This window comes from Triturus cristatus, chromosome 1_1 (assembly GCF_964204655.1).
Source record: "Triturus cristatus chromosome 1_1, aTriCri1.1, whole genome shotgun sequence".
Classification (NCBI taxonomy): Eukaryota; Metazoa; Chordata; class Amphibia; order Caudata; family Salamandridae; genus Triturus; species Triturus cristatus.
The window spans coordinates 991997326-992024858 of record NC_140579.1 but is presented as its reverse complement, the minus strand read 5'-3'; the positions used below and the strand labels follow the sequence as shown (position 1 = coordinate 992024858).

At 46.5% G+C, this 27533-nt stretch overlaps 1 protein-coding gene across 3 annotated transcripts in view; it reads left to right on the top strand.

Moving 5' to 3' along the window:
- Window positions 1-27533, top strand: part of LOC146871423 (sodium channel protein type 4 subunit alpha-like) — a 1828482-nt gene that overhangs the window by 1347248 nt on the left and 453701 nt on the right. For all 3 annotated transcript variants that reach the window (XM_085651070.1, XM_085651071.1, XM_085651069.1), the window contains 4 exons: window positions 299-472; window positions 1185-1307; window positions 4530-4808; window positions 20137-20190. In XM_085651070.1, coding sequence (XP_085507196.1) covers window positions 299-472; window positions 1185-1307; window positions 4530-4808; window positions 20137-20190 — 630 coding nt within the window. The remainder of the gene's footprint in view (window positions 1-298; window positions 473-1184; window positions 1308-4529; window positions 4809-20136; window positions 20191-27533) is intronic.

Sequence of the window (27533 nt, the reverse complement as noted above, 5' to 3'; positions counted from 1 at the left end):
ATTTGCTGACTTGCCTATGAGTTGACTTGCCAATGCTTGTTTTAATTGATGTGATTCTTCAAAGGAGCTGCTACCAGATCTGTGCACAAGGTACGAAAAACCGAACTTGTGTATATCAGTGTGGTGCCTGAATGGAAAAGTTTTGATACTCTATTATTCAGATTCATTGTATTTGGCATTTTACGAATCTTAAAAAGGTATTGAATTTTGCAAAAATACAGCCAGTACAGCAAGTTATTTAGGAACAACTAGTAGTAGTGAGTGACTGGTCAATAATTTACCATCTGGGTTACCTTAGGCATTCGAGGACGTATACATCGAGCAGAGACAAGTTATAAAAACTATCCTGGAATATGCTGACAAAGTCTTCACCTACGTTTTTGTCATTGAAATGCTGCTAAAATGGACAGCTTATGGATTCAAGCTCTACTTTACCAATGCTTGGTGCTGGCTTGACTTCCTCATAGTGGACGTAAGTACCTCTTTGTTCTGATTTGTTTGGTTTACTCTGGAGTACGCTGAGGGGAATAGTTAAAAAATAGTTTGTGAGCATTGGTACACCTGCTAGGGAGCTCTGTGTTCACTTGTAAACCTTTACAAACTTTTCTTGCTGAGATCATTGCCTAAATCTCCTTCCCAAGCGATGCATCCCCTCTAAGGATATTGGGGAGTTTCAGTACATAGGTTAGTAATAAAAGTAGTTCATAAGACATATTTCATTTGTGGAAATGCTACAGAAAGAAGGAAAATGAGAGTTGGATTGAGAAGCATCGAGAATGAGGCGAGGTGGGGGCTTGGCAGGATTTACGCGTTGTGTGTAGTAATGCTAGCCGAATAATAATGCATGTTGCAATCATTTGCAATATTTCTCTGTAGCTTTCTCAGAATTAGGACTTTCATAAATTTTACTTGCCAAAATCATTCCCTTACTTTGTGAAAGAATAAGTGCTGGGGCCCAAAGTTGTTTCTCAGATGCCCATAGCCAGAACTGCTGATTGTCAGGGTTGCTGAATACTAAGGCTGTCTATTCTTGATTCCACCTCATGCCTCTTTAATCCATTTCCCTACACTCTCTGCCCCTAATTGTACAGCTGATACTCTTGATTAATATATATATATATTTATATGTTTCTTCTGTATATGCATCTTCTGAATGTCATTTGCCTCCATGTCATCTTTCTCAGGTTTCGCTTATCAGTTTAACAGCAAACTGGTTGGGCTACTCTGAACTTGGACCCATCAAGTCATTGAGGACATTGAGGGCCCTCAGGCCATTAAGAGCTCTGTCAAGATTTGAAGGCATGAGGGTAAGATTTTCATACCTTGTCTGATGTCACATAAAGTGATAGGCGAAACACTATAACTTACCAAAGTAATTCAAGCAATGTCTAGTTGTTTTTGATGTTTTTTAGCTAAAGAGAGGACAAATTCACAGATTACAAAGGCTAGACCACTATTGGGCTGCATGCAAGGTGTCTTATGGGGTTTTATCATTGGAGAAAGAAGAATGATAACCTAGATTAATTAGTAGGTAAATATTTTGAATGTTGACGTATGGTAATAAAAACTTTTGGCACGTTCCGCGGTTAGAGACAGAATTAAGTGCATCGATCTAAATATTGGGCAGTTGATAATTAGAACACGGTACCAGACAGGGGTGTCCACCCTTGCCCGTCCTGTTCACTCTGGAAAGGACCTGAGATAAACTGCAAGCTGCAGTGTACAAATTGGGCACAACAGCATTTAGAATCCCTCTGCGTAGATGATATACAGTAGTGTACCAGAGAGGGGTGACAAACTACTTCAGTTGTGCGTAGGGATAGTGAACTACCAGACCTGGGCATGGTCTAGCAAGCTATGGCTCTGAAATGTCCAGGTGGCTCACACAGAAAAGCTATTGTATCCCTGAAGATAACGTGACATAAGTCTATCATGTTCAGGATGGATTTTTCGTTATCGCTAATAGGCCAAGTTGCGTTGGTCACGATGAAGGTGCTTCCTTGCTCTAGAGAGCACTGACCGATTCTTCGTTCAATATTTATGGAGCTGATTTGCATGTTAACTTTGTTAATAAGGATGAACTCACGTTTGGGAATTTAACTAATAACCCCTTAAGCTCACATTCAAAGAGGGTGGACTAGTGCTGCCAGATTTAAGATTATTACTTAGCGTATCAACTTCAGCATCTTCCCCAGAGGCCAGACCAGACTCTTAGCAGGGAACGGTCCCTCTTGACAGTGTGCTGCTGCTGGTAGACTTTTGATGCCCAGTATATATCACCTTGAGTGGTCAGTCTGGGAGCTCCATACCTCACAGCATTAACATTCCTTGTTTGGCACGGAGTGGTGAAGTTGGTGTTTGAGCACATTCCATTTGCTGCAGGCGTTTGAATAAGGGGAGTTTCTATTTTGTAGTCCCTAAAGAAACCGACTATTGTAGTGTAATGGATTGGGGAGCATGCTCCACATTACATCTATACACTTAGGAAAGGTTCTTGACATTTATAGAGGCTCAGCCATGCTTTGGATTTGTTCCAGCCATTTCTTTTTGCATGCCCGTTTGGAGTGATGAGCTAAAACTCTTCATATGAACACACCCGGAAAGATATATACATTATTGAATGAAAGTAGGCCAATATCGTCTTTATATGAAGCCATCTGCAGGGCCTGAGAGGTCCGGTCCGCATCGTGCAGACAAAGTAGGAGCTGGATTTTGGAGAGCAAAGACGGGGAAAGGAAGAGTGGACGATGTTCAACAATTTGGTTACAAGCAATGCTAGATTGACTAGACCCAATATAATGTCATAGGACGTCCCTCCCCCCCTAAGCTACTCAGGATAATTTACCAGAGAAAAACATGAGGGGTGGGGGAGACTGTCCTCGGTGCTCTACACATTATGCAGAATGTGTCCTCATGGTATAGTGCTTCCCAGAGGCACACAATACTTGGATAGAAGTGTATCATATAAACTCGCACTGTCAGAGGAGCAGTTGACATATCATTAATGCATCGTATAGTGGGACTGCCTCGAAAGCCTATGAACAGGAGGGCAAAATACAAACACGTGGCTTTAACTTTTTTCTTAGTGAAGAGAAACAACAATGAGGAAGGCGGTGCTATGGAAGTAGGTGTAGGGTAGACTGTGAAATGGGGAGTCTGACCAAGAAGAGCCTGATTGAGGTGACAAGAAACGTGGAGTTTAGCTGGGAGACAAAGTCTGAGTAACCGCAGTCTGCAATGCTGTACGACCTGGGACTTGTTCAGCTTCTTGCCCGTTTTTCCTTTCTGTATGTTGTTTTACACATCAATAACTTGTTTTGTCAAGTGTGTAAAGACCTTGGGAAAGACAAGGAGTCAGTTTAACAAAATTAGTTTAAAAAAATCTTGGAAAACAATTTTGAACACCCATTATGTATTTGATATATATTTATTGGTAAAGGGTGTACAAACAGTCAAGCACACAAACTGGGTGACATATACACATAAGGGAAGGACAAACAGGGGAAGGCACATTTACAGAAGGAGTCACACTCAGTAGAATACTGAACACAACAGCATTCAGGAAGGTTACACAAAAGTCTTACAATGCCAGGGCGCACATGCATAGATGTAGCATGCTGAATACAACAAGATTCAGGAAAGATACACAAAAGTCTAACAATGCCAGGGCGCACATGCATAGATGTAGCATGCTGAATACAACAAGATTCAGGAAAGATACACAAAAGTCTAACAATGCCTGGGCGCACATGCACAGATGAGCTTGTGCACACACATATGCATATACTGTCGTACCTAAATTTTTAATGACAGTTGACGTCCATGAATTGTGCATTCACTATTCTAGACTCCAAGTCAATTTGGATAGTTTTGAAAGTTCTGCAGGGAGCACAAAGACACACAAGCACGTACACGCCCCTTTGTTCCTCCCTAGGGATTTTCATATCCGTTAGGGGTACCTTTACTTGCCAGTAAGGGAGGACCATGAATGGAAATAACCCCATAGGAATATTGACCATAAGGAGGTATATAGTAACCTCTCTATGTACAAAGTAACTTCTCCCTAAAATGGGTAGGGCAGGTCAGTTTAAAAAGAAAAACATGTATTTGTGTATTAGTTTATTTAGTTATTTGTGTTTTTATATGTTCAGCGTGGACAAGGCTGTGGAAAACCGGCGCACATTACTAGTAGCACCAGGCTAGAAAAAATAATCTAAGGGATAGCGGAAAGTAAAATCAGGAACAAAAAACCATTCACAATGGAAAGTCGGCTTCACATTGTGTTCTGGAAAACGTCTTGACCAGGCAGTATCTCAGGGCCTTAACTCTACTTTACTACTGTGTTCTAATAGGTAACATGAATCCAATGAAATCTGAATATTCAACAGCAACATATTTGTTTAACTGCGACTTCGTAAGGCATACATCATGCACAGCCCAGGCTTTCTGCTTGGGTATGCAACGTTCACTTTTATGCACTTTGTTTCCATTTCTTTCCACATTCTCACCAGGATATCTTTCCTTTGCAGGTGGTGGTCAATGCTCTTCTCGGGGCCATCCCCTCCATTATGAACGTCTTACTGGTCTGTCTCATCTTCTGGCTGATCTTCAGCATCATGGGTGTCAACTTGTTTGCGGGGAAGTTCTACAAGTGTATCAACACCACAACCTCAGAGCTCTTTCCCATGGACGTTGTGAATAACAAATCAGATTGCTTGGCTCTCAACTACACTGAGGAAGCTCGATGGGTTAACGTAAAAGTAAACTTCGACAATGTTGGCCTGGGATACCTTTCTCTGCTGCAGGTGGTAAGTAGATTATCTATCCGTTGCTAGTTCTGCTAGTTCATTTACCAGTCCTCATCCTTCTCTGGCAGTCATGTGACAAGTGTCACTGCTGCTGTGTTTAATCTCTTCATGTGAAACCTTAGCAGATATTAGTGATTTACACCGGGGACAGTCCACTTATATAAAAGAGTTAAATATTGTGTTAGGATAGTATATTTTAATATTACATTAGAATCGACACCTACTTTTTTACCGGAATATGTTTCTGTCCTTGAAAGATTCTGTGATGTACTGATTTTGCATATGTTTGTTTTATTGGGATAACTACATTTGGTGTACTCAGTATACCTTTGCAAGCATAATTTTTTCCATGTTGAGGCAAAATGCAAGAAACAAATTCTTTAGCTGCCATTCGTACACAGTATTGTGACCAAAACTTAAAAAATATACTTTAAAGTGTTTTTTGTGCCTTTACCTTGCTTATATTTGGATGGCTTGATTGCCTGTTACAGCTCTCTGCTCCTGATATAATAGCTTTCATTACTATTCTAGGGCATGTCCAGCTCTGAGAAGCATTATGGTTTCGCCATGTTTTGACTGAATTAGTTGTTTTCTTCCACACCTGACGCCAGGGAACAATTTTTCTTTTTACAGGTTTTGATAGAATTTCACTTTTGCCACTCAACCGGAATGTATGGCGGGTCCTCTGAGCCTTTCCTCTAATCTCTCTGGGTCCCCACATGTCGCTTAAAACCCGTTCTCCGTCTCTGTATGTCTTTGCAACTTTACTGAATAAGGATGCTCTCACACCCCTCCGAGTTTCCTCCATGTCCAGTCTCTATGGTGGTTCCTGGACACAAATATATGTGGCTTGCCTCCCGCCACATGCCAGTATTGGCTTTGCTGATAGTTATGTGCCAAGACAATAGCGGCAATGTGACATTAAATTGTAATGGTAAAATAAAGTATATTTCTCGGGCCAATTTAAACAAGCATTGGCATAGCCAATAGGTCTCGCCTTTGGGACCTTTTAAGTGTTTAGTCATGCAGCACATGAATACACAGGAGGAAGGACACTGAAAAAACATGCAAATATGCTAAATAAAAAAAAGCAAGGAAATGCCATATTTAGAATGAGTTGAGCCTCTTTCCCTCTAACACATGCATCACCGCCTGTAGCTTTGTCAGTCTCGATACCATCCAGTCCTCCTGTTGTAGCGCTTGAAGAACCTGCGCAAGGGTGAGCATCTTGAACTTCTCCTGCTTCAGAAAAAGGTTCAAGATCCTGAGGTCCAGGATTGGACGCAGCCTGCCATCCTTCTTCGGAATCAGGAAATACCGGGAGTAGCATCCCTGATCCCTTTCCCGCTCTGGAACCACCTCTATCGCACCTTTTTTCAGTAACGTTAAGACTTCCTCCTGCAGGAGAAAAAGGTGGTCCTCCGAGCAAGCACCTTGGCAAGGAGGGTAATTTGGAGGGAATTCCCGAAAGGGAAGAGCATACCCATTCTCTACAAGATTTAGAACTCAAAGGTCTGTAGTGACCGATTCCCAATCTTGTAGAAAATGGGTAAGCCACCCCCACAGAACCAACATGATCCAGAATGGTGGATCTAGGGCGGCTTTGCAGTGGTAGGAGGGAGGGAGGAAGAAGAGGAGGAGGAGGAGAGCTGACTACCTCGAGCACGACCCCTGTTCCTGCCCCTGTAGCTCTTATGCTGAGGCTGCTTGTAGGTCCGAAAGGACGACCTCCCAAAACCTCTGAACCTCCTATAAGAGGAACCTCTAGGCTGTGCCTGCAGGCCCAGAGACTTGGCCGTGGCTTTGCTGTCCTTGAACCTTTCTAAGGCCGCATCCGCCTTTTTCCGAACAGCCCAGAACTATCAAAAGGCAGGTCCAGAAGCGTTGCCTGCGCATCAGGGGAGAACTCTGAAGATTTAAGCCAAGCATTCCTCCTTGTGGCGACCGAGGAGCCCATGATCCTGGCAACAGAGTCCGCAGTGTTCAGGCCACTCTGGATAACCTGACGCGCAGCCGCCTGAGTGTCTGACAGGACTTCATTAAAATTCTGCCTGTCCTCCTCTGATAACTTAGGAGCCAGCTGTTTAGCAGAATCCATGAGAGCGTGGATATAACGGCCCAAAAGACAGGTGGTATTTGTTGACTTTAAGGCCATACTCGACGAGGAGAACACTTTCTTGGCTAATTGGTCGAGCTTTTTAGAGTCCCTATCACAAGGAACCTGTGGAAAGGCACCAGAAGACTTCTTTGAGCAGGCAGCCTGAACCACCAGACTTTCAGGAGAAGGATGGGAAGTAAGAAAGTCCGGATATCCTGGAGCCGCCCTGTACCTCCTAGCAACAGACTTAGATACTGCAGGAGCCGAAAAGGGCTTACGCCAAACCTCCATGACTGGCTCAGTGATGGCATCATTAAATGGCAGTAAAGGCTCTACCACGGCGGAGGGAGAATGCAGAACCTCAGTAAGGATATTAGGTTTAAATTTAGCAGTTGGAAGCTGTAAGTCCAAAAGCACCGCTGCTTTCCTTATGACCGTGTGGTAAGGAGTCACATCCTTCGAGGGAGCATCAGGAGGAGGAGTAAGCTCCCATTCCGGTGACAAATCAAGGCCACTTGCCTCTTTCAGTTCCTCAAACAAGTCATCTGACTCCATAAGCTCACCCTCTTCCATTTTTTCCACCTGGTCGGCGGCAGCGTAACTGACTCATACAGAGCCGGAGCCGAACACGGATCCAGATGAGCAGCCGGAGTCGAGCGAGGTCGAGCTGGAGCCGGAGAAGAAGGGAGCGGCGTCAACGTCCTCGGTGCTGGGAAATGCCAAGACTGCGTCGCTGGGAAGAATGGCATGAATGGAGCCTGAGCGTAGGCCTGAGGGACCCCCAGATTAAAGGCCATTGGACCCATGGGACCCGAAGGTGCTCCAGAGGGGTACATCGCTCTCAAAGACGCCATACATAGCATTTAAATAATGCGATGGGTCTTGTCCCGGGCCTGGAAAGGGGGGGAAGGCTCAGATTGAAGCATTACCAGACTCTGGCCAATCGGCGCCGACGGAGCCAACGGCATCGAAGACTCATCAGGAGCCGGAGTCTCTTCCACTGGAGCCGGAGAATCCGTCGGCGTCGGTGATGGAGCCGGAGAGCGCTCCGGAGAAGCCACAGGCGAAGTCGGGCAAACGGGAGAAGCCGGATTTGACACAGAAGGAGAGGGAGAAACATAGTCCTTACGATGTCCAGGAGCAGGTGAAGTCTATCTCGGAACCGTCTCCTTATCCAAACGGCGTCGAGAGCCGTGCCTCTTCTTCTTTTTATGTTTCTTCGACTTCGAAGCATGACCCGACTTCGACCTGGACCTCGATCTTGAACGTCTAAGATCTCTCTTCTCCTTTCTCATCTTCGCTATAAATAGCTTAGCTTCTCTTTCCTTTAAGGACTTTGGATTCATCTTGCGGCAGCAAGAGCATCCCTCGACGTCGTGATCCGGCGACAGGCACCAGAAACAATCCTTGTGTGGATCCGTAATGAACATGTGTTTACCACACTCTCGACACGGCTTGAATCCTGACTTCTTCGTTGACATCTTGAAAAAGAAGCAAGAAGAAAGTATAAAAACACCAGCAGAAACACAAAGTAACCAGTAAAGCTACGGAGAGTCCCAGAAAACCGTTAGCGTTGACGGTGCGGAAAAAAGGGAACTGACGTCATCACGCCGACTAGGTCCTCTTATGGATCCAGTGACGTCAGCGGAGCTGCGCTTCTGTGACGTCGTCCTCGTCGCCGTGGAGAACTACAAAAGTTTCCGAATGTTGCTGGGGCAGGGGATATTCACAAGGTGAGGAATCCACTGGCAGATGATCCATCAGAATTTCAATTACATACAGCAGTCAGACGAAGGTACTGAACCCACTGGGCTAACTTACTGGCCTGGTAATTCCAAGCACCCGAGGATGGCAAAAAAGAGGCGGGAGGGGAGAGAGAATACAAAACGGAGGAATGTCCGAGGGGAGGGAGGTCAGTCAGTCAGTCTGGCATGGCGTCAGTCACAATAAAGCTGCGACACATGCAGTTTGCTCCCGGTTTGCGGGTCTAACCTCTTTCCTCGGGACCTCAGCAACTCACAAATTTCGCAGTAATAGAGTGGGCGCCTTTTAATCTAGAAGGACATGGAAAAGTAGTGAACACTAGATGATGAGCGCTGCCTAGAGCAAAATGCCATGGGTGTGAGCGGCGCTATGGTAAAACAATGTTAACTGTGTGCACTGAAGCATAGCTGCTTTTAAACTTTACAACGAGAAAGAGCCAGCCGGGAGGCTGTGGTGCAGCGCCCAGTATGTGCGGCGAACAGAGGAGCTATACGCTGGTGGGGGGGAGGCTGCAAACATATATCAATCCTCTGACAGCAAGTATGTATAAAATAGGGACAAGAGGGGTGGTAAACAAGGACAACGGGAGGGGAGGGAGTAAAGGCAACAGACAAGGGTAGCGCCTACACTCGAAGCAGAACAGACACCAATGCTACTGCTGTATTTCTTTTGAAATTCGAGCAACTGCTGTGTGCAACATCTCTCAAAGGAAACCTGTAGGAAATAAAGGCAGCAGAAAACTCTCACCCGAATCACACGGAAAGAGAAATTTTAGCTTACTGAGGAGAGTGCCAAAAAGGTCGTAAAATAGTGAGGCCATTCTAAAATGGTCAAAGGCACGCGGCAAATGGGTTGGTATACGTTAGAATCGATTACAGGGACAGCGCGTTGATGAAAGTGAAGACACCACATGGCTTGATATAACCTGAGTATGAGGGAAACAACAAGCAACAGATTTCAAAATAGTCCAGTACGCACAAGGTGAAAGAAGGGCAAGAGAATGCTGGAGAATGGAGGATAAAGAAAATAACAGCCGGGAAATAGTGGGGCAAATGCAGGGAGAAAGGCAACTCAGCGCAGGGAGAAAGGCAACTCAGCGAAAGAGCAGTTAGAACAGCAAGGCAAATGAGCGCACACAGTGAAGTCGGGGGTAGACACTGCTGAGAAGTGTGTGCTGACCAAAACAGAATACATATGCTAACGTGCAGTGCTTTAAATGGGTAGTAAGTGTCCGCTACTGAGTGCCTGCACTTTAGTTTGAAAGGGAGTGGACCTTCCATTCTTAGCTGTGCGGCAATACATCCAACAGGACAGTACCAGCACTTCTTTGGAGCAAACCGGAGCTGTGAATAGAGAGGACCAGCATTTCTGTATTCTCATTTAGAGCACTTTGTTTGTGTTTTCAAGCAGCCTCCGGTTTAGCGTAAAACTGCATTATTCCTTTTAAAGTGTGAGTTGGAGGCGAACGTGCTTCTCAAGATGTTCAGCAGATTGAGCTAAATTTCACTACTGGGGCCCACCGCCTCATGGGGGTAACGCAAAATTATGCCCCCATGCAGAAGGTTAGTCTCCTCCTCCTCACAGATATTCATTGGCCATGGCGTGAACAGGGCCCGTGATGGTTTAGTGCCCCCTGAAGGGTTAGGGGCCCCCTTGCAGGGGCTGAAGTGAAGGGGTCTGTTACGCCCCTGCACTGACCCCTTTTCTCCTTACACTCCCCGTACCAAAGCAAAGGAGGATACTGAGACATACACACGCTGGCTAAAAGTACTAAGCTCTCAAGAACGTGACGCAAGTTTAGGACATATTAGGAGAAATCATGTCATACAATGTATCGGTCTCCCTGTTCGACCTTCATATTGTGATCCGACTTGGAAAATGGAAGGTATATATCTACGAAGCATGGCCGGACTTGGAGCGTGCGTTGCGTTGCCATGGTGCATGGATAGTTTAGAAAGGAACGGATCTCGGCTGAAAATTCTTCAGCTCCGAAATACACCCGGAACTCTTGAAATGCTTTGGGGCTCCTCCTTGGGACGGATTACGTTTTCTGCAGTTGCCAAGCAACCCTATAAGACTCAAAACAGCATCATCACCTCGGACATGAAACAAATCGGAGCTGAACGTTTCTGCGACCAGATTCCACAGGTGGCATCTGCCGCCGACCCAGCTGACGCCGAGACCCCGCGTCTGGGGAACGCGAACTTCAGGTGTTAATGCACCTTCTGGGACACCTTCCATGGTGCGGAACAGCTGTTTTTTCGCTGCCCTCCCTTTCCCTACGGTCCCATCACTACTTAGAGTGAAACAAAGGAAACGCCCTGCCTCTCCAGCCCAAGTCTCCGGAACCAGAAATAGATTGTGTTTTTTTCTGTTGACCATGTGCATTTCTCGTTTTCCACCAAATGCAATCTCTGTTGCCTAATCTAGATAATCCTGTAATTACTCACATGACCCCATGGGACAAGAAGTGTTAAGCCTGCCTGCCTTCCTGTCACACCGTCCTGAAGTGCAGACTGCCCTCATTAAATAATTGGCAGTTCGGGCTGGACTGTTCCCATGAGGCACAACCGGTCCTAGGATGCTTGTTTCCAGTCCAGGGAGGACCTGGCTTGGCAGTTCGTGCTGGACTGTTCCCATGAGGCACAGGGTCAAGACTGATTTGCATATGGCTGGGTTCAAACTGGAATGGCGAGCAAAAAAACGATGGATTTAGGCCCAGATCTCTGTACCGGGGTGAATGTAGGACTTTGTTCTGCATTCTGTCCATCAACTGTTGTTTTCTTATTAAATAACAAGCGCGCGCAACATATGGCCGCTGCGCGCCTGTAGACGCTGAGGTTGGAGGGGTGGGGGGGGGCCTGTGGCCGAGAACAGTGTTTTCCTTGCGGGAGCGAGCAGGGACACCATCCAAAGCTCGCTCTTGCAAGGGAGTCGCCAAACGTGCACGCGTTGCAATTGAAAGCAATGCAACACGTGCACGTTTTTCGCCGAAAAAGCGAATTGATTACAAGAGGTCCCCTATGCAGCGCAAGCGCGCTGCGTAGGTGAGACCTAAAAATGGCTTCTTTAAAAATACATTTGTATTGATTCTTAATTTAAGCAGAGAAAAACTTTTTGAAATCTAACTTATTTTAAAGGCCACATTAAATCATATTGCACTGATGCCTGCTGGGGAGACAGTAAATCAGGCTCCAGTTTGGGAGCCAATACATACATAAATCAACTCTTTGGTTTCTTGCACTTAGCTTTTTTAGAAAAGGAGGTAAACATATTGCACAAGAATCACTGGCAAAGCCAGTTGGCCTTGATTGTGTAAGTGGCTTTGCTAATGCTTGTAGTGGTTGCTTGTCACTATTGCCTTTACCAATGTTTGTTTACAGTTAAAGCACTGACAAATGCAATACTGCCTGGCAGCCACCTTGAAATGCTATACGTTCTACACTTTATTTTTATATAAATAAAAGATGGCGTTCATTGCATCTAGACACAGTTTAAACTGCATTACAATGCTGTATGATAGAATTTTGAACCCCTTGGAACGTCTTCTAAATGATCCTTACCCTCTGGAAATACATACAATGGGCACATGCCGGTCGAGACCCCGTTCCCGACACACACCCGCAAACAGACTTCTTCACTCTTTCAGAATCTCACTCACTGGATATATCAAGAATACAACTAAAACCTCAGTCCGAGGGACATTTTTTGGAGATAAATATTTAAACTCAATCTCTGTGGAAAGAGAAGCTCCCAGGACAGTAAATCCTGATTTCATCAATTAAAAAGTATTTTCCCATTGCTATTAACAATAAAATCGCCTATTATAGAAAAATCATTACCACTAACTACGAGAGGAAAAACTGTAAAATAACTCTATATAACAAAGTGGACATAATATTTGAAGTAAATGTTAGCTGTACATATTCTGGAAACAAATGTGTAGTCATTTTCCAAATGCTGCTTCTAATTGTGATATTCTATTCACTCTCTCTGCAAATACTTTTTTATTTAAGAATCAGCCAACGTGCTTTTTCCTTGGCATACTGGGACTTTTTAAGGGCTCAAATAAAACATGTACGAAGAGATAGCTCTTCAGTGACCTTAATACATTAACAGTTGAGGCCTATTTATAATACAAAGATGTTTTGAATTTAGGATATACATACAAAATAGATGTTCGCACGAAATTATCACATGAAGAGATTTTCATATAGTGACTACCAATATCTGCCAAAACATATTTCAGATATTTGCTTGACAGTATAATTTGCTATGGCAATGAGGTGAACGAAAGGAAGAGAGGAATGCATATTATTAATAATTTACTTCCATTATTTATAATTAGTACATAGAATATATGTTTCTGTGTACTATTACAATTTATGTTCTACTCTTAAAAGAAAAAGCTGTGCTCTATTATGTTATGTGTTTTCGTAAATCTCATTATCACCTGCGTGGGTATCCTAGTGCTCAGCCGGTGCGAGTGCTTAGCCCTGCCTATTGTAAGTTGGTTAATTAAAAATCCAAGTCTTCAACTTCTTGCAGAAGTCTAAAAGGAAGGAGGCCCTAATGTGGAGTAGGAGCTTATTCCACTCTTTAGGAGTGATGTAAGAGAATGCCTGCCCTCCTTATCTGATTTTGTATATGCATGGGCTGTGTGTGAGTAGGAGTCCTGCTGAGCAAAGGTATCCAGGCGCTTGGTGGAAGGAGATGTGACTGTTTAGATCGATGGGGTCTGAATTGTATGTGTGAAGAGTTTGAATTGAGCTCGTTTGTGTATCAGGAGCCAGTGCAGTGCCCTGAGGTATGTGATGATGTGGGTTTTGTGTGGGAGATTGAAGATGAGTCTAGTTGCCGAGTTCTGGATGGCTTGTAGTCTTCTTGTGATTTGCCGCATGATCCCAGCATAGGTGTTCCCATTGTTTAACTTGCTGGTGACTAGGGCATGAGTACGTTTTCCTAGTGGTGTTTGGGAGCCATTTGAAAATCTTCCTCAGCGTCTTAAGGGCGTGGGAGCAGGAAGCTGTGACGACGTTGACTTGTGCTGTCATGTCCAGTTTTATGTCAATGAATTTTCTGAGGATCCTGACGTGGGTGCTGGATGTGGGTCCAAGTTCGACCGTCCACCAGATGGAGTCCCATGATGAGGTGTTCTTTCTGAAGAGCACTACTTCTGTCTTGTCAGTTTTGAGCTTCAGACAGTTGGCTTTCATCCAGTTAGCGACTTTGCATGGAGGAGTTGAGGATTACTGAGGTGGTCAGTGAGGCATTGGTTGATTTGTTTCTCTAAGACCTTTGCCAGGTAAGGTAGGAGGGAGATGGGTCCGTAGTTGTAAAACATGAGTAGGTCAGCAGTTGGATTCTTGGTGAGGCATGACAGTGGCATGTTTCCAGGTGTCTGGTAATTTGCTTGAGTCGATGGAGGCATTGAGGATGGATGTTAGTGCTTCACTGATTGCAAGAGATTTTAGTGAAAGCGTGGTGGGGGCAAGTGTCGGAGGGAGCCCCAGTGGATGTTCTTCATGGTAGCGGTGAACAGTGATGATCGCAGGGGACATTGTCAAGGTTTGATCAGTGTCCGTTATAGTAAGTTGAGTCTCAACGGTGATGGAGTCCAGATGAGGGTCGAAATGGCTGTATATGAATGAATGTAAAAATATTTATAAAGTGCAACTGTGACCTCAAGGTATCCTTACACTAACCTTCTATAAAAAATTAAAAAAAACTGAAAAAACAATCTGGAACATTATACAACCTAGTTTTTAGTGCTTTCCTAAACTGGAGCAGATCTTGAAATGCTCTTAACGGAGGCAGAAGACTTCCAGAGTTGAGAGGCACTGACTGAAAACGCCTGGACACCCGATTTGACTTTCTAAAATTAGGATTACAGAGAACATTAGAGTTTAAAGTGGACAAATCTCTCAAAGGTGTATAGATTTTGAATTTCCTCTGCAGAAAAATAGGACCTTTGTTAAGTATTACTCTAAAAATACATGGTGATTTAAACACAATCTGTTCCTTCACGTTGAATCAGTAAAGCTCAGCCAGGATTCCAGAGGAAGAAAAGTGTCTAGGGACATTCAGAGCACTCTTAGCAGCCACTACTCAAACTCCATACAGTCTTTTAAGTAGGAAGGTCAGAGAATCAAATAAAAGTGCATTGCAAGTTTAAGCCTGCTCAAGAACCTGCACTGTACCACCAATGCCCTTGTCGACAGTTGCCAAAAGGATAGATTTTTTAAAAGTGTGAAGCAGGGCAAAAACAGATTGTCGCAGTCTTGTTCACATGGAGCGCTAGAGATGAACACCTAGATTGCGAACTATGGATGACACCTCCGGGCTAATACTGTCTGTCCAAGGCCAGAAGTTAGGGGAAGGCCGACCAATGGTTTACATGCAAAGCAGCAGGGTTTCCAGTTCATCTCCACTAAACTTTACTAAGTTGATTCTCAGCCAGTTTGAGACACCTTTTGTGAAACGTGTCCAATTGCTCTGGCCAAGAATTGGCCAGAGTAAGGATCAGCAATGTATCATCTGCATAGGTAATGACATTAGTGCTATATGATCTAATAAGAGCTGTAAGAGGGTGCAAGTATATACTAAAAAGGGTTGGTCTTAATGCTGAAACCTGAAGCACCCCATATTCCACTGCTTTAAACACGGAGCAGAAAGGGGAGTGTGAAATAGCTTGAGATGTCTCTGCCAGATAGGATTGAATCCAGACAAGTGCTCAGCCACACAACTCAGTCTCCCATAATCTTAATATCAGGATCTTGTGACTGACCATGTCAAATGTTGCTGATAGAACAAGTAAGACCAAAGTCGTCATTTGACCCCGGTCCACTACCATTGGCAACTCATCCAGCACTAGTACTGCTGCAGACTCTGTGCCATGAGCAGGCCTGAAGCTGGTTTGCGCTTCATTCAAAAGATAATGGGATTCCAAATAGGCTGATAACTTCTTTCTTATAAATCTTTCAAGAATGTTCACTGGAAAAGGCAGCTGAGTGATAGGCCTATAGTTTCTAAGAACTGATAGGTCCGTCATTGGTTTCTTTAAAAGTGGAATTACTAGCACCCTTTTCCAGGAACATGGAACCTGGCCCATTCCAGAGACTGATATGAACATGATTTTATTACAGAAGAATGATTAGAGTTTGTTTCAAAGGTCTTCTGAGGAGGTGATTGCTGGAGGTGGCAGGAGGTGTGGTGATATAACTGGATCATCAGAACAGGTCTGCAGACTCTGCAGGTCAGCATCGGAGTCTCTAGTGCACATAATTTGTATCTGTGAGACATCATTGGTGCAGTTACCTATCTGGCTGTGCCCCGTCTTTTTAGTTCTACATATAAGATCGTGCCTGGAAGCAATTACTGCTTGTCGAACCCCGCAATCATCGCAGATTGCTGCCAGATTTTTTAAATTCATGCAACATGCAGTTAAGATGTTGGAAGAGGCTTCAAATTAAAACAGATTAATTTGATGTCATGAGGCACAGACTTGACCAACTCAATGACAATAATTAGGTGCAAGTCAACCACTGACCAGATCATTTTCGAAATTCTATTCTTCCATCTATTTGCTGGAACAAAATGAAGAATTATAAATTATATGACTGTCTGATCTGGTTAGAGGTTCAGCTACTTATGAATTAATGTAGAACAATAATGGGTGCCCCCGCAGAAAATGACTTTGACATCCCAACTGAAACTAGATATAAGATTATCTTAATAATTCACAGGTATTCTATAAATATGACGGGACTAATTTGTAGCTCTATGATGTACTGTCCCTTTGTTCTCTTTAGCTTTCATTAAGTAAGTAATCCCTCTGGATATAATTGTTTCATATACTCATGATTTCGGCCAGTGGGAAAATTGCAATTTAACATATCAAATGTTTTAATTAGCGCCTCTATTTAATTGATTCAATTGTTTCCAATTTCTTTTTATTAACTCTACAATAAACTTACTTATACTTTCATGGTCAAAGATTTCCTTTCTGCTGTTACTGCTGGCGTTAATGCGATCTGCAAAAGCTGTACGCTTGATGTTCCATATATGCTTGTGGTAGTGTAGTAGTATTTTTTTAAGATTTCTTTATTTGCTGTGTCGTAACTTGCTCGCAGTAGTGTTCCGTCAACCTGAGTTCCTCTGTGTCCCAACTGGCCTATGGTCGGACTCTTGCCATTGGGTTGCACTTGAGAGGAGCAAGGATATCTATGCTTACGGCAATACAGCTGTTGAGTTTCTTGATTGCTTTCAGCAAGTCACTGGTGTGCTCTGGCTGGTGCTCGTAGAGGACAGAAAGCCATTCTGCTTCTGAGATGTTTTTCCAGATGGGGTGTGCAGTTTTGGTAGGTTTGTGATGGTGTGGGATGGGCATGCTGAAACTGATGAGGGTGGTGTCATAGTTGCTGACTTGTTGACTGTGATATTGCTGGAAAATATTGGGTCCAATAGGAGTCCCGTAGTATGGGTGGGTTCGGTAATATGATGGGTGAGGCTAAGCTTTTTTGAGGTCTTCCATGTAGCTGGTGGGGGTGTCCGTGTATGTGGTGCAGCTGATGGTATCTTTGAATATGATGGCCTCTCCACCTCCGGGCTTATGCTGACAGTCTTGCCGGAGCACCTTGTAGCTGGCAGGGATGGCTGCAGCGATGTCAATTGCTGGGGTTGGCTTTAGCCATGTTGCTGTGAGAAAGAGGATGAATGGTTGTGCAGTAGGTCCTATATCTCTGTGGTGTGTTTGGTGAGAGAACAGGTGTTCACTCATGCAAGTTTGGTGTCTTGTTTGGTCAGTGTGAGTGGGTTGCTGGTTTGTGTGAGTGAGTGGGTTTTGTTGGTTCAGGTGTGGTGGGTGTAGGGTGTAGGGGAGTGCATGAGAACTTGCAGGAGGTGCATGTGAACGCTCTTTCTGTGGTTTGTGGTGCGGCGTGGCAACAGTGCGGTGTGCAGCAGCTGAGGTTAAGGGCATGGAGAAGCACAGCCGGTTATCGGTGGGTAGAGGGAGAACAAGAGTTTGTGGTGCTGTGTGCTGTTCAGCTGCAGATAGACATGCCTTTGGTATGCCTGCTTTGTGCATCCACTGTGCATCAGCGCTGCAGCCGCCAATAAAAAAGGTTGTGGGAGGAAGGAGCAGCGCAGGGTACCATGTATGGAAATCCAGTGATGTCACTTCCTGCACAAATGGATGATGGCAAATCCCATAATGTTACTTTCTGTGCAGGTGGATGATGGGAAATCCATTGTCACTTCACGTGCATCTGAGAAATGAGAAATCTACTAATGTTGATGTAAAAAAATCGGTAACATGCTTGACCTAATCCTGTGGTGAATGATTGTAAAATTATCAATTATAACTAGTAAACAAAGGGCCTCCAGATTAGTAATAGAAGGCAAAGAAGAGGATAGGGCTTTCCAATCATTATGGAGTGGCAAATAAGGTTCTTCACGTAACTGGGCTTCTCAAACGTTTAACACATGTGTGATTAGCAACCTTGAACCCAAACAAAGAAGTCTGATAGGGTCATAACCTATAAAAAGCTTACATAAGTCAGTAGAAGAGGAGCCCTGAAGAGATTTACAACATAGGCAAAGTGCTTTAAAAAAGCATCACTTGCTGATAGGTTACCAGTGGAGGTTTACAAGGTGGTTTGCAATGTGGGTTTTTTGTTCAGATTCAGAATGGTTCATGCCCTACCTCAATTTGCAAACCTTACTTTTTATATTTGTGTTCAAACTGGGCTCCAAGATCACCTTCTTGCCCAAAACAGGTAATATGCACACGAGCCTCCTGGACCTCAACTCAACTGTACTCCGCATTGCACATCACACAGCCCTTAAATTCACAAAAAAACAAAGTCGGCAAACATTGAAAAGCTGAACGAGTCCGAAAGAAATCCCACTCCTTCAGGTCTCTCAAATGCATAAAATGTAAAAGACATTATATGAAGGATAAAGTATCCCCCTCCTGTACATTACAAGGATATTACAAGTCACTGGGGACTTCCACAACCATATAGCGGAACAAGGCCGAGTTCCTATATAAGGTTTTGGAACACCAAGGTGACTTGCAATATCATTGTCTCGCCAGGGGCTACTTTATGCCTTATAAATACATGGTCACACTATCGCCATTCCCACAAACCACTTAAAAACCTAGTCTTCAACTTCAATTTGAAACCATGCCAATTGCCCATTGCATATTGATGCCAACTTTTTTTCGATGAATTTAATCTACTTGGACTAATTAATTTAAGGTCCTATATTGACCTTGCCTCCAAGGGGTGTTCAGTCCACATAAGAGTATTTTTGTCCTGAAGATGGTCTACTAGATGTAACACATGACAAGACCGAAACGTCAACCAGTATAACCCATTTTTCATGAACAAATTGATATATAGGAATTTTTTATTGAATGTTAAATAAAAAAATCTGTTTGTAAATAGGTTTTTGAAATGGGTTACTCACATAAGTGACTAGTAGACATTTTTATCTGGAAGATTGTCAATCTGTCACGTTTTTATATGTGGATATGGTTATGAACCCTTTGAATTTAACAATTTGATTATAAATTTCTACGAAAAAGTATACACCCATTGCTGATTGATTTTACTCACTTTTTGAGTTTATCAATTGATTTATAAAATTCATGTATTTGAGGCGATTAGTTCGGGCACTCATAAATGATAATAAATGTTTTACTATTTTGAAAACAAAATCCCTTGTAGCCACTTTTACCTGACAACACATTTAAATTTGTGCACCATCAAAAGACTTCAAAGTGTAATATGAATTCAACAGGTTTGACAATATCAGTATATAATGGTTATTATTATTTTTTTGCTACTGAGCAGTGGTGCACCAGCAAGGCTTTAACATTGCTAAAAAATACTAGCCTCTGTACATCTGCCTTAAATTTTATCGATGTTTTCTTCTAGCCTACTCTGTTAGGTCTCTGATGCATTTTAATGAGGGAACTTTGTGAGCTGAAAATATATTGGGGGCCCAGACAGAGCTCCGACTACACAAAGACTATTCTAAATAACATGAGCAATGGCAAGATAATTAGCAAAGTCATGAAGGGTAACATGGAGGTGAAACAGAGTATATTGTACATTTCATGTGGACCTGTGACATTTTCAAGATGCATTAGCCTACTCCCTGGAATAGGCAAAGCATGACTGAAATGGTGTGAGGCTAAAAGGATAGCTACCTACATTACAGCATTCAGAATGTTATATTATCCACAAACAGAATACCCTTATTCCATCTCTGTGCCGCTGATATCCAACAGTCAAACCTGAGTTACGCTTTACTGCACTCTTTGTTTTGAGTGTGTATCCGTTAATGGAAATTGGGGCGGGGCTTCAGACACACTCAGCTTTCTCTGGTTAGGTTGTTTGGCTAATCAGTACATCTGATGTTGATTCTGTCTGTTCCAATTTGCTTTCTCTGCAGGCTACTTTCAAAGGCTGGACGGATATCATGTACGCAGCAGTTGATTCCCGTGAGGTAAGATCCACAATTCCTCAAGCATTCTTATTAATGTTGATCCCTTTATGGCTCCCTACCAAAGAAAGTCACATATACAACCATAGCAGATTTGAAACCTGTAATGACTTAGAAAAATTACTCTTTTCCTTTTATAATTTAAGAGCTTGCTGTGTGTTGTAGGGTTGCATGTCTTGATGTCTGCTACCATTCTCTCCCACATTTCCATAACATTCAAATTACTTTTATTATATCCATCTTGCTTTTCCCTACCATCACTGTCCCTGATCACTCAATTGTTTCATAATGCTAAACATTCCATTCATAGTTTTAAATGTATTAATTTACATTAAAATGTTTTACTGCTAACCTTCACTCTCACTCTTTTAAGTATAATTATTTTACAATTCATATAATTAATAAATATCCTTATCTAATGCCCACCATAAATTAAACCAAATATTTCCATTATGCTAAAGTAATACTATCTCTAAACGTGCACCTATTTTTAGTCTATCTAATTGCCTTAAAAAATAACTTTGTCTAAATGCAAGCCCCAAAGCTATATTTAAGACGAGCAGGAGTAATAAGAGGCGCTTAAACCCAACCATGCCCTCTGCAAAGGATAGCTCTGCAGTCTGACCCAGAGCATGCAGGCTCGAATTTTTCCCACAAATATATTACCGTCTTGGTCCCTTTTCTTACCTATGAACTGCTCTTTCTTCTCTCAACCCTGCCTAACTTATTCTACTATGTCAATTTACTGCCTTGCACTCTCAATCAAGACATTTGTAAAGCGCGCTACTCACCAGTGAGGGTCTCAAGGCGCGCGGGGGAGGGTGCTGCTACTGCTCGAACAGCCAGATCTTGAGTAGCCTCCTGAAGGTTAGTAGGTCTTCGGTCTGCCGTAGGAGGATGGGGAGGGTGTTCCAGGACTTGGCGTTGAGGTGGGAGAACGATCTGCCGCCGGTGGTCGCCCTTCAGATGCGGGGGACGGTGGTGAGGGCGAGGTCGGTGGAGCGGAGGTGGCGGTTCGGGGTGTAGAAGGTGAGTCGTTTGTTGAGGTATGCTGGTCCGGTGTTGTGAAGTGCCTTGTGTGCATGGGTGAGGAGCTTGAAGGTGATCCTCTTGTTGACGGGAAGCCAGTGCAGATCTCTCAGGTGGGGTGTGATGTGGCTGTGGTGAGGGATGTCGAGGATCAGGCATGCAGAGGCATTCTGTATGCGTTGCAGTCGTTTCAGTAGTTTGGCTGGGGCTCCCGCGTGGAGGACGTTTCCGTAGTCCAGTCTGCTGCTGACAAGGGCCGGGGTGACCGTTCTTCTAGTGTCGGTGGGGGATCCATCTGTAGATCTTTCGGAGCATGCGGAGGGTGTTGAAACAGGTGTTGGCGTTGACTTGCTTGGTCATGGAGAGTGTTGAATCGAGGATGAATCCCAGATTGCGTGCGTGGTCGGTGGGCGTCGGTGCTGCTCCCAGAGCCGTCGGCCACCAGGAGTCGTCCCTGGCAGATGGGGTGGAGCCGAGGATGAGGACCTCCGTCTTGTCAGAGTTCAGCTTCAGACGGCTGTTCTTCATCCATTCGGTGACGGCTTTCATTCCTTCGTGGAGGTTGGTTTTGGCGGTGAGAGGGTCCTTGGTGAGGGAGAGGATCAGTTGTGTGTTGTCGGCGGAGATGATGTTGAGGTCATGCCGTCTGGCGAGCGGGGCCGTGTAGATGTTGAACAACGTTGGGCTGAGGGAGGATCCTTGGGGTACGCCGCAGATGATCTTAGAGGCTTCGGATCAGATGGGAGGGAGGCGGACACTCTGGGTTCTGCCAGAGAGGAAGGAGGTAGTCCAGTCCAGTGCATTACCTCGGATTCCTGCGTCGTGGAGGTGAGTGCGTAGGGTGTGGTGGCAGACCGTGTCGAACGTGGCTGATAGGTCCAGAAGGATGGGGGCCTCAGTCTCGCCGTTGTCCAGCAGGGCCCTGATGTCATCGGTGGTGGCGATGAGGGCCGTTTCGGTGCTGTAGTTGCTGCGGAACCCGGACTGGGACGGGTCCAGGATGTTGTTCTCCTCGAGGTAGCAGGTCTGCTGTTTGACAGTTTTCACAATGACCTTTGCCGGGAACGGGAGCAGGGAGATGGGCTGGAAGTTCTTGAGGTCCCTCGGGTCTGCCTTGGGTTTCTTGAGCAGGGCGTTGTTATCGGCATGCTTCCAGCTCTCCTGAAAGGTCGCGGTCTCGAAGGAGATGTTGATGGCCTTGCGGAGGTGGGGTGCTGGCTTTGTTGAAGATGTGGTGAGGGCACGGGTCTGACGAGGAGCCGGAGTGGATGGTGCTCATGACTTTGATGGTGTTGTCGTCGTTGATGTTGGTCCAGGTGAGTAGGGGGTTGCCGTTGGTGGTGGCCGTGGGGTCTGAGGTGTCGTTGGCTGCCGTGGTGGACTGGTTGTCGAAGCGGTCGAGGATGTCTGCGATCTTGCGGTGGACGAAGGCCAGGAAGTTGCACAGGTCTTGCGATGGTGGGATTTCGTTGGTGTTGGAGCAGGGGTTGGCGAGTTCCTTCACAATGTTGAAGAGCTCTTTGCTGTTGTGTGCGTTGTTGTTGAGGCGGTCCTTGAAGGAGGTCTTTTTGGCGGATCTGATAAGGTGATGGTGTTGGCGCATGGCGTTGTGGGCTGCTTGGTTCTCCGGTGTCTGTTCGTGGCGCAATTTCTTCTCCAGTTTTCGGCAGTTTTGCTTGGAGGTCTGGAGGTCCGCGGTGGACCAGCTGGCAGTCTTGTTGGTGCGTGTGTTGGAGGGATTCTTGATCAGGCGAGGGTGTTGGCATAGTCATTGATCCAGCGTCTGTGGTTGCTGGCGGTGGGGTCTGTGGGTAGGCTTCGGGCGGTGTGTAGCTGGTCTTCTGTTATTTTGCTCCAGCAGCGGCGGGGGATCTGTCGGGTGCGGTGGTGCGTGGTCTGCTTCTCGAAGGTTAAGTGGACGCAGCGATGATCGGCCCAGTGGAGTTCGGTGGTGTGGCTGAAGGAGACGTGGGAGCTTGCGGAGAAGATGGGATCAAGCGTGTGGCCGGCGGAGTGGGTGGGCGTGGTCATGAGCTGTCTGAGTCCGAGGTTGGCGATCAGGGTGGCGGAGTTGGTGTCGTTATTGTTCTCGAGGTGGAAGTTCAGGTCCCTGAGGAGGATGTAGTCCGTGGACGCAAGGGCGTGCGTGCTGACGAAGTCGGGGATGGAGTCGCTGAACTGTGGCCTGGGTCCGGGGGGGGCCTGTAGATCGGAGTTCCTCTGAGGGTGGTGTTGGATCAGTGTGGATCTGGAAGTGCAGGTGTTCGGTGGTGTTGAGGATGTCGTCGGAGTTGGTTGAGACCTTGAGGGTGGACTTGTGGATGATGGTGATTCCACCTCCTACTCCGTTGGTGCGGTCTCTGCGGGTGATCTTGTAGCTGTCCGGGATGGCTATGGCGATGTCTGGTGCCGAGGAGTTCATCCAGGTCTCTGTCAGGAAGGCGACGTCCGGGAAGGACGTGTCGAGCAGGTCCCAGAGTTTGACGGCGTGTTTGCGTGCGGAGCGGTTGTACAGGAGTATGCACCTGAGGTGGTTGCATCCTGTCCTGGTGGGTGGATAGGCGGGTCTGCTGCTGGTGAAGCTGCAGTTCCGGCAGGAGAAGGGTCCTTGGGTGCGCTTCGGGCGGCCTGGAAGCAGGTGTGTGCTCGTCCGGTGTTGAGTGCGTGGAGGGTGCTGGCATCGTAGCGGAGATGGGTGTTGTGGCGTTCGCGGGGCCTGGGCGTTCTGGTGCTGGGTGCGGTCCGGGCGCAGACGGGCTTGCCTTCGGCGTGCCAGTGGCGCGCATGCTGCGTGACCGCGCAGCAGCCGCAATAAGAAGGGGAGGTGGGAGGGAGGAGCAGCTGGGAGGTGGGAGCGGACGAATGGGAGCTGGGGGGGGGGTTCAGGGGACGCAGCGGCGGGAAAGTGGGATCGGCGAAGGGTACAGAAGGGAAAAAGAGGGGCACAGCAGAAACGGGGGGAATGAAGAGGCGAAAAGCGAGTACAGTGAAAACAAAGCAAGCAAGCAAAAACCTATGGCCTACCACTGGCCACCAGGGATGAGGCGCAGGTGGTAGCCCACGGGTGGAGGAGGTCCTTGAACTCACGGCAGAGCGGCAGCAGGGCTCAAGGGCGCAACATACAGGTGGTGCTGTGCGGCGTGGGGAGCTACCTGCCTAAACAGGGTCAAGGGTCGCTTGAACAACCATCTTCATACTGCTAACTTCTCAGCCCCTATGCTATCATCATCACCTCCTTTGAACTTGCTTAAGCCATATATGCCTTCTTACTCTGCCAACTCCATCCTAACTCTCGTACCTGCAACTTATACTACTCATAATTTCTTGCTCCCACCTAACCCCTCTAGACCCTCCCACTTTCTCCATCTAGAATTGTTTTTTCCCTTTTCTACCCTACCTACCTAACCATTCTGTCCCCCACATCATTAGGAGCCGGTGTCTCAATAGAGTGGCGGGGGATGGGGAAGGGGGGATGGATGACGAGACAAATAAAGAAAAACAGAAAACCACTTATCTGCCGCATTGAGCTCCTCTCCACTACAGGCACGGGCTCCCGCAGTCCACTGCAGCCAATTCGGATGCTGCTGGCTGCATTTGAGCAGCATCAGATTTGGCCTGAGCGCCATTGATTTGTCTGGGGAGCCTGTGCCTGCTCTCTTCAATCTGGCAATGTAGCTCAGGTTGGAGAGAGCTTCATTGCGCATGATGGTTTGGCAGTCTTGAAACTGCCAGCCGAACCGTCATGCGCACTGATTACAGTGCAAAATATTCCCTCCCCCCCCCCCCCCCCCCTCCCCCCACCCACCCGCCCCTAGTGCCAGTCTTCCCCCTGGCCCCACCCCGAAGGCTCGACTCCAAGAGCAAAAATAAAAAATAATAAACTAGGTTCTGATGGATACATCTGCCAGTGGATTCCTCACCTTGTGAATATCCCCTGCGCCAGCATTCCACTGAACTTTTCTTTCCCAGCACTCCACGTCGACGTGGGCGACGTCATAATGCATCGACTCCGCTCGCAACTCCGTACGACGTCACCGGAGCCATAAGAAGCCCACGTCGGCGTGATGATGTCAGTTCCCTTTTTTCCGCGCCGTCGACGCGCAACGGTTTTTTCCAGTGCTCTCTAAATTTGGTATGTCTTCGACGAGGAAGTCGGGCTTTAAGCCCTGTAGGGAGTGTGGAGGTCTGATGTCCATGACTGATCCGCATCAGGACTGTTTGTGGTGCCTTTCTTCGGACCACGATGTGGAAGACTGTGCCTGCTGTAGGAGGATGAATCCTAAAGCAATGAAGGAGAGGAAGACTAAACTCTTTATGAAGAAGATCGGTGAGGAGAAGAGAGGAAGAAAGAAGGAGAAGTCGAGGCGGGAGTCGTCGACTTCGAGGTCGTCGAAGTCGAAGAAGCATCATAAAAAGAGAAAGCATTCTTCTCGACGTCGGTCCTCGAAGAGCAGGAAATCGAGGTCGACTTCGCCCCGTCAGCGTTGAAGCAAGGACTTGTCACCCTCTCCTTCTCCTTCGAAGTCTCCGAGAGGATCTCCTTCGCCGAAGCGGGCTCCAGCGCATTCTTCGGCGCAGTCACCGGCTCCGTCAAAGGCGTCGACTCCGGTTCGAGTGGAGTCGGAGGTCTCTATGGATGAGCAGGAACAGGAAGAGCCTGCTCCGGTGCCTGATGAATCTGCGGCTCCGGTGGAAGATACTGCAGAGCCGACGCCGGAGACTCCACAAAGGGATACAGGGTCTGTTCCTTATCCACAATTCCCGGCTCCAGGTACCGATTCAACACAATTTCTGAATGCCATGTATGGTATATTTAATAGGGCGGCCTTCCCATCCGGAGCACCAACTGGTCCCGTGGGTCCAATGGCATATACGCTAGGGGTGCCGCAGCATTATGCTCAGGCCCCCTTTTTGCCCTTTATGCCGATGGCGCCTTCGTGGCAGTTTCCGGCGCCGATTGGGGATCCGTCGAGGCTTCGGATGGATCATCCTGGTTCGGAGCCGCCTTCGATGCCATTGCCGACGCCGTCGGCGCCTCGTCCGGTGCCGCCGACTCCTGTGGCTCCGCCGACTCCGGTACCTCTGGCTCCACTGACGCCGCGTACGACGTCGACGACGCCGGCTCCCCGGATTCGATCAAGAAGGGAGGCCCAGAGGGTATTGGAGGAAGGAAGGTATAGAGCATGGGTGGAAGAAGGTGAAGTCGACACTTCTTCGGATGAGTTTGAGGGAATAGAAGAAGCAAGTGGTTTGGATACGACCCCAGAGTGGGAGCATACTTCTGCAAGATCTTCTCCACCACAGGAATTGGCACCCTACCATGTGGTGATTAAGAAAGCCGCAGAACTGTTAGATCTGCAGCTACCCTCTGTGGAGTACAAGTCTAATTTGCTTACGGAGGTGTTGCACTCTCCGACGTCAACTTCGGAGCCTTTGTTGCCTTTCAATGAGGCCATCTTGGAACCGGTGTTGGAGGTGTGGAGGAAACCTCTTTCTTCTCCGGCGGTTTCCAGACAGGTGGCAAGAAGGTACAGGGTTGCACCTGGGGATCCTGATTTTTTTGTCTACGCATCCATCTCCGGAGAGCCTGGTTGTGCAGGCTTCTTGTTCAAAACATGCTTCGGGTGCATTCCCTCAGTCTCCAGCAGATAGGGAGTCCAAGAAAATTGATCAGACGGCTAAAAAGTCCTTCTCTTCAGGAAGTATGGCACTGAAGTCATCTAATGCCATGTGTCTGCTGGGGCGTTATGTTCATGCTTTGATGGACTCTATTAAATCTTTAGCCCCTAAATTGCCTGAGGGTGATAAGTCATCCTTCTTGGATGTAGTTGCGGACACTCAGGCAGCTGCCAGGCAGGTGATCCAGTCAGGGCTGGATACGGCGGACTCGGTGGCAAGAATTATGGGGTCATCTATAGCCGCGAGAAGACAGGCGTGGCTCCGTTCCTCTGGATTCTCGGCGGATGTTCAGGCCACATTGGTGGATCTGCCATTTGATGGACAGAAACTGTTTGGAGTGAAGGCAGACTCTGCCCTTCAGCGATTTAAGGACAGCAGATTGACGGCAAAGTCCTTGGGTCTGCAGGCACCTTCTAGGGGTTCAGCTTTTTGGACGTTTAGGGGTTTCGGAAGATCATCCTTTCGCTCCTTCCGACAGCCTCAGCAGCAGCAGCAACAACAGAATCGCCTCTATAGATCCTATAGAGGGAAGCAAAGGGGTCGGAGAGGTTCTGGTCGCAACCCCTCTTCTTCGTCTTCCTCCTCTGCTCCCAATGAGGCTTCAGGGAAGCAGCCCTAGATCCCCCATCCCGGATCAT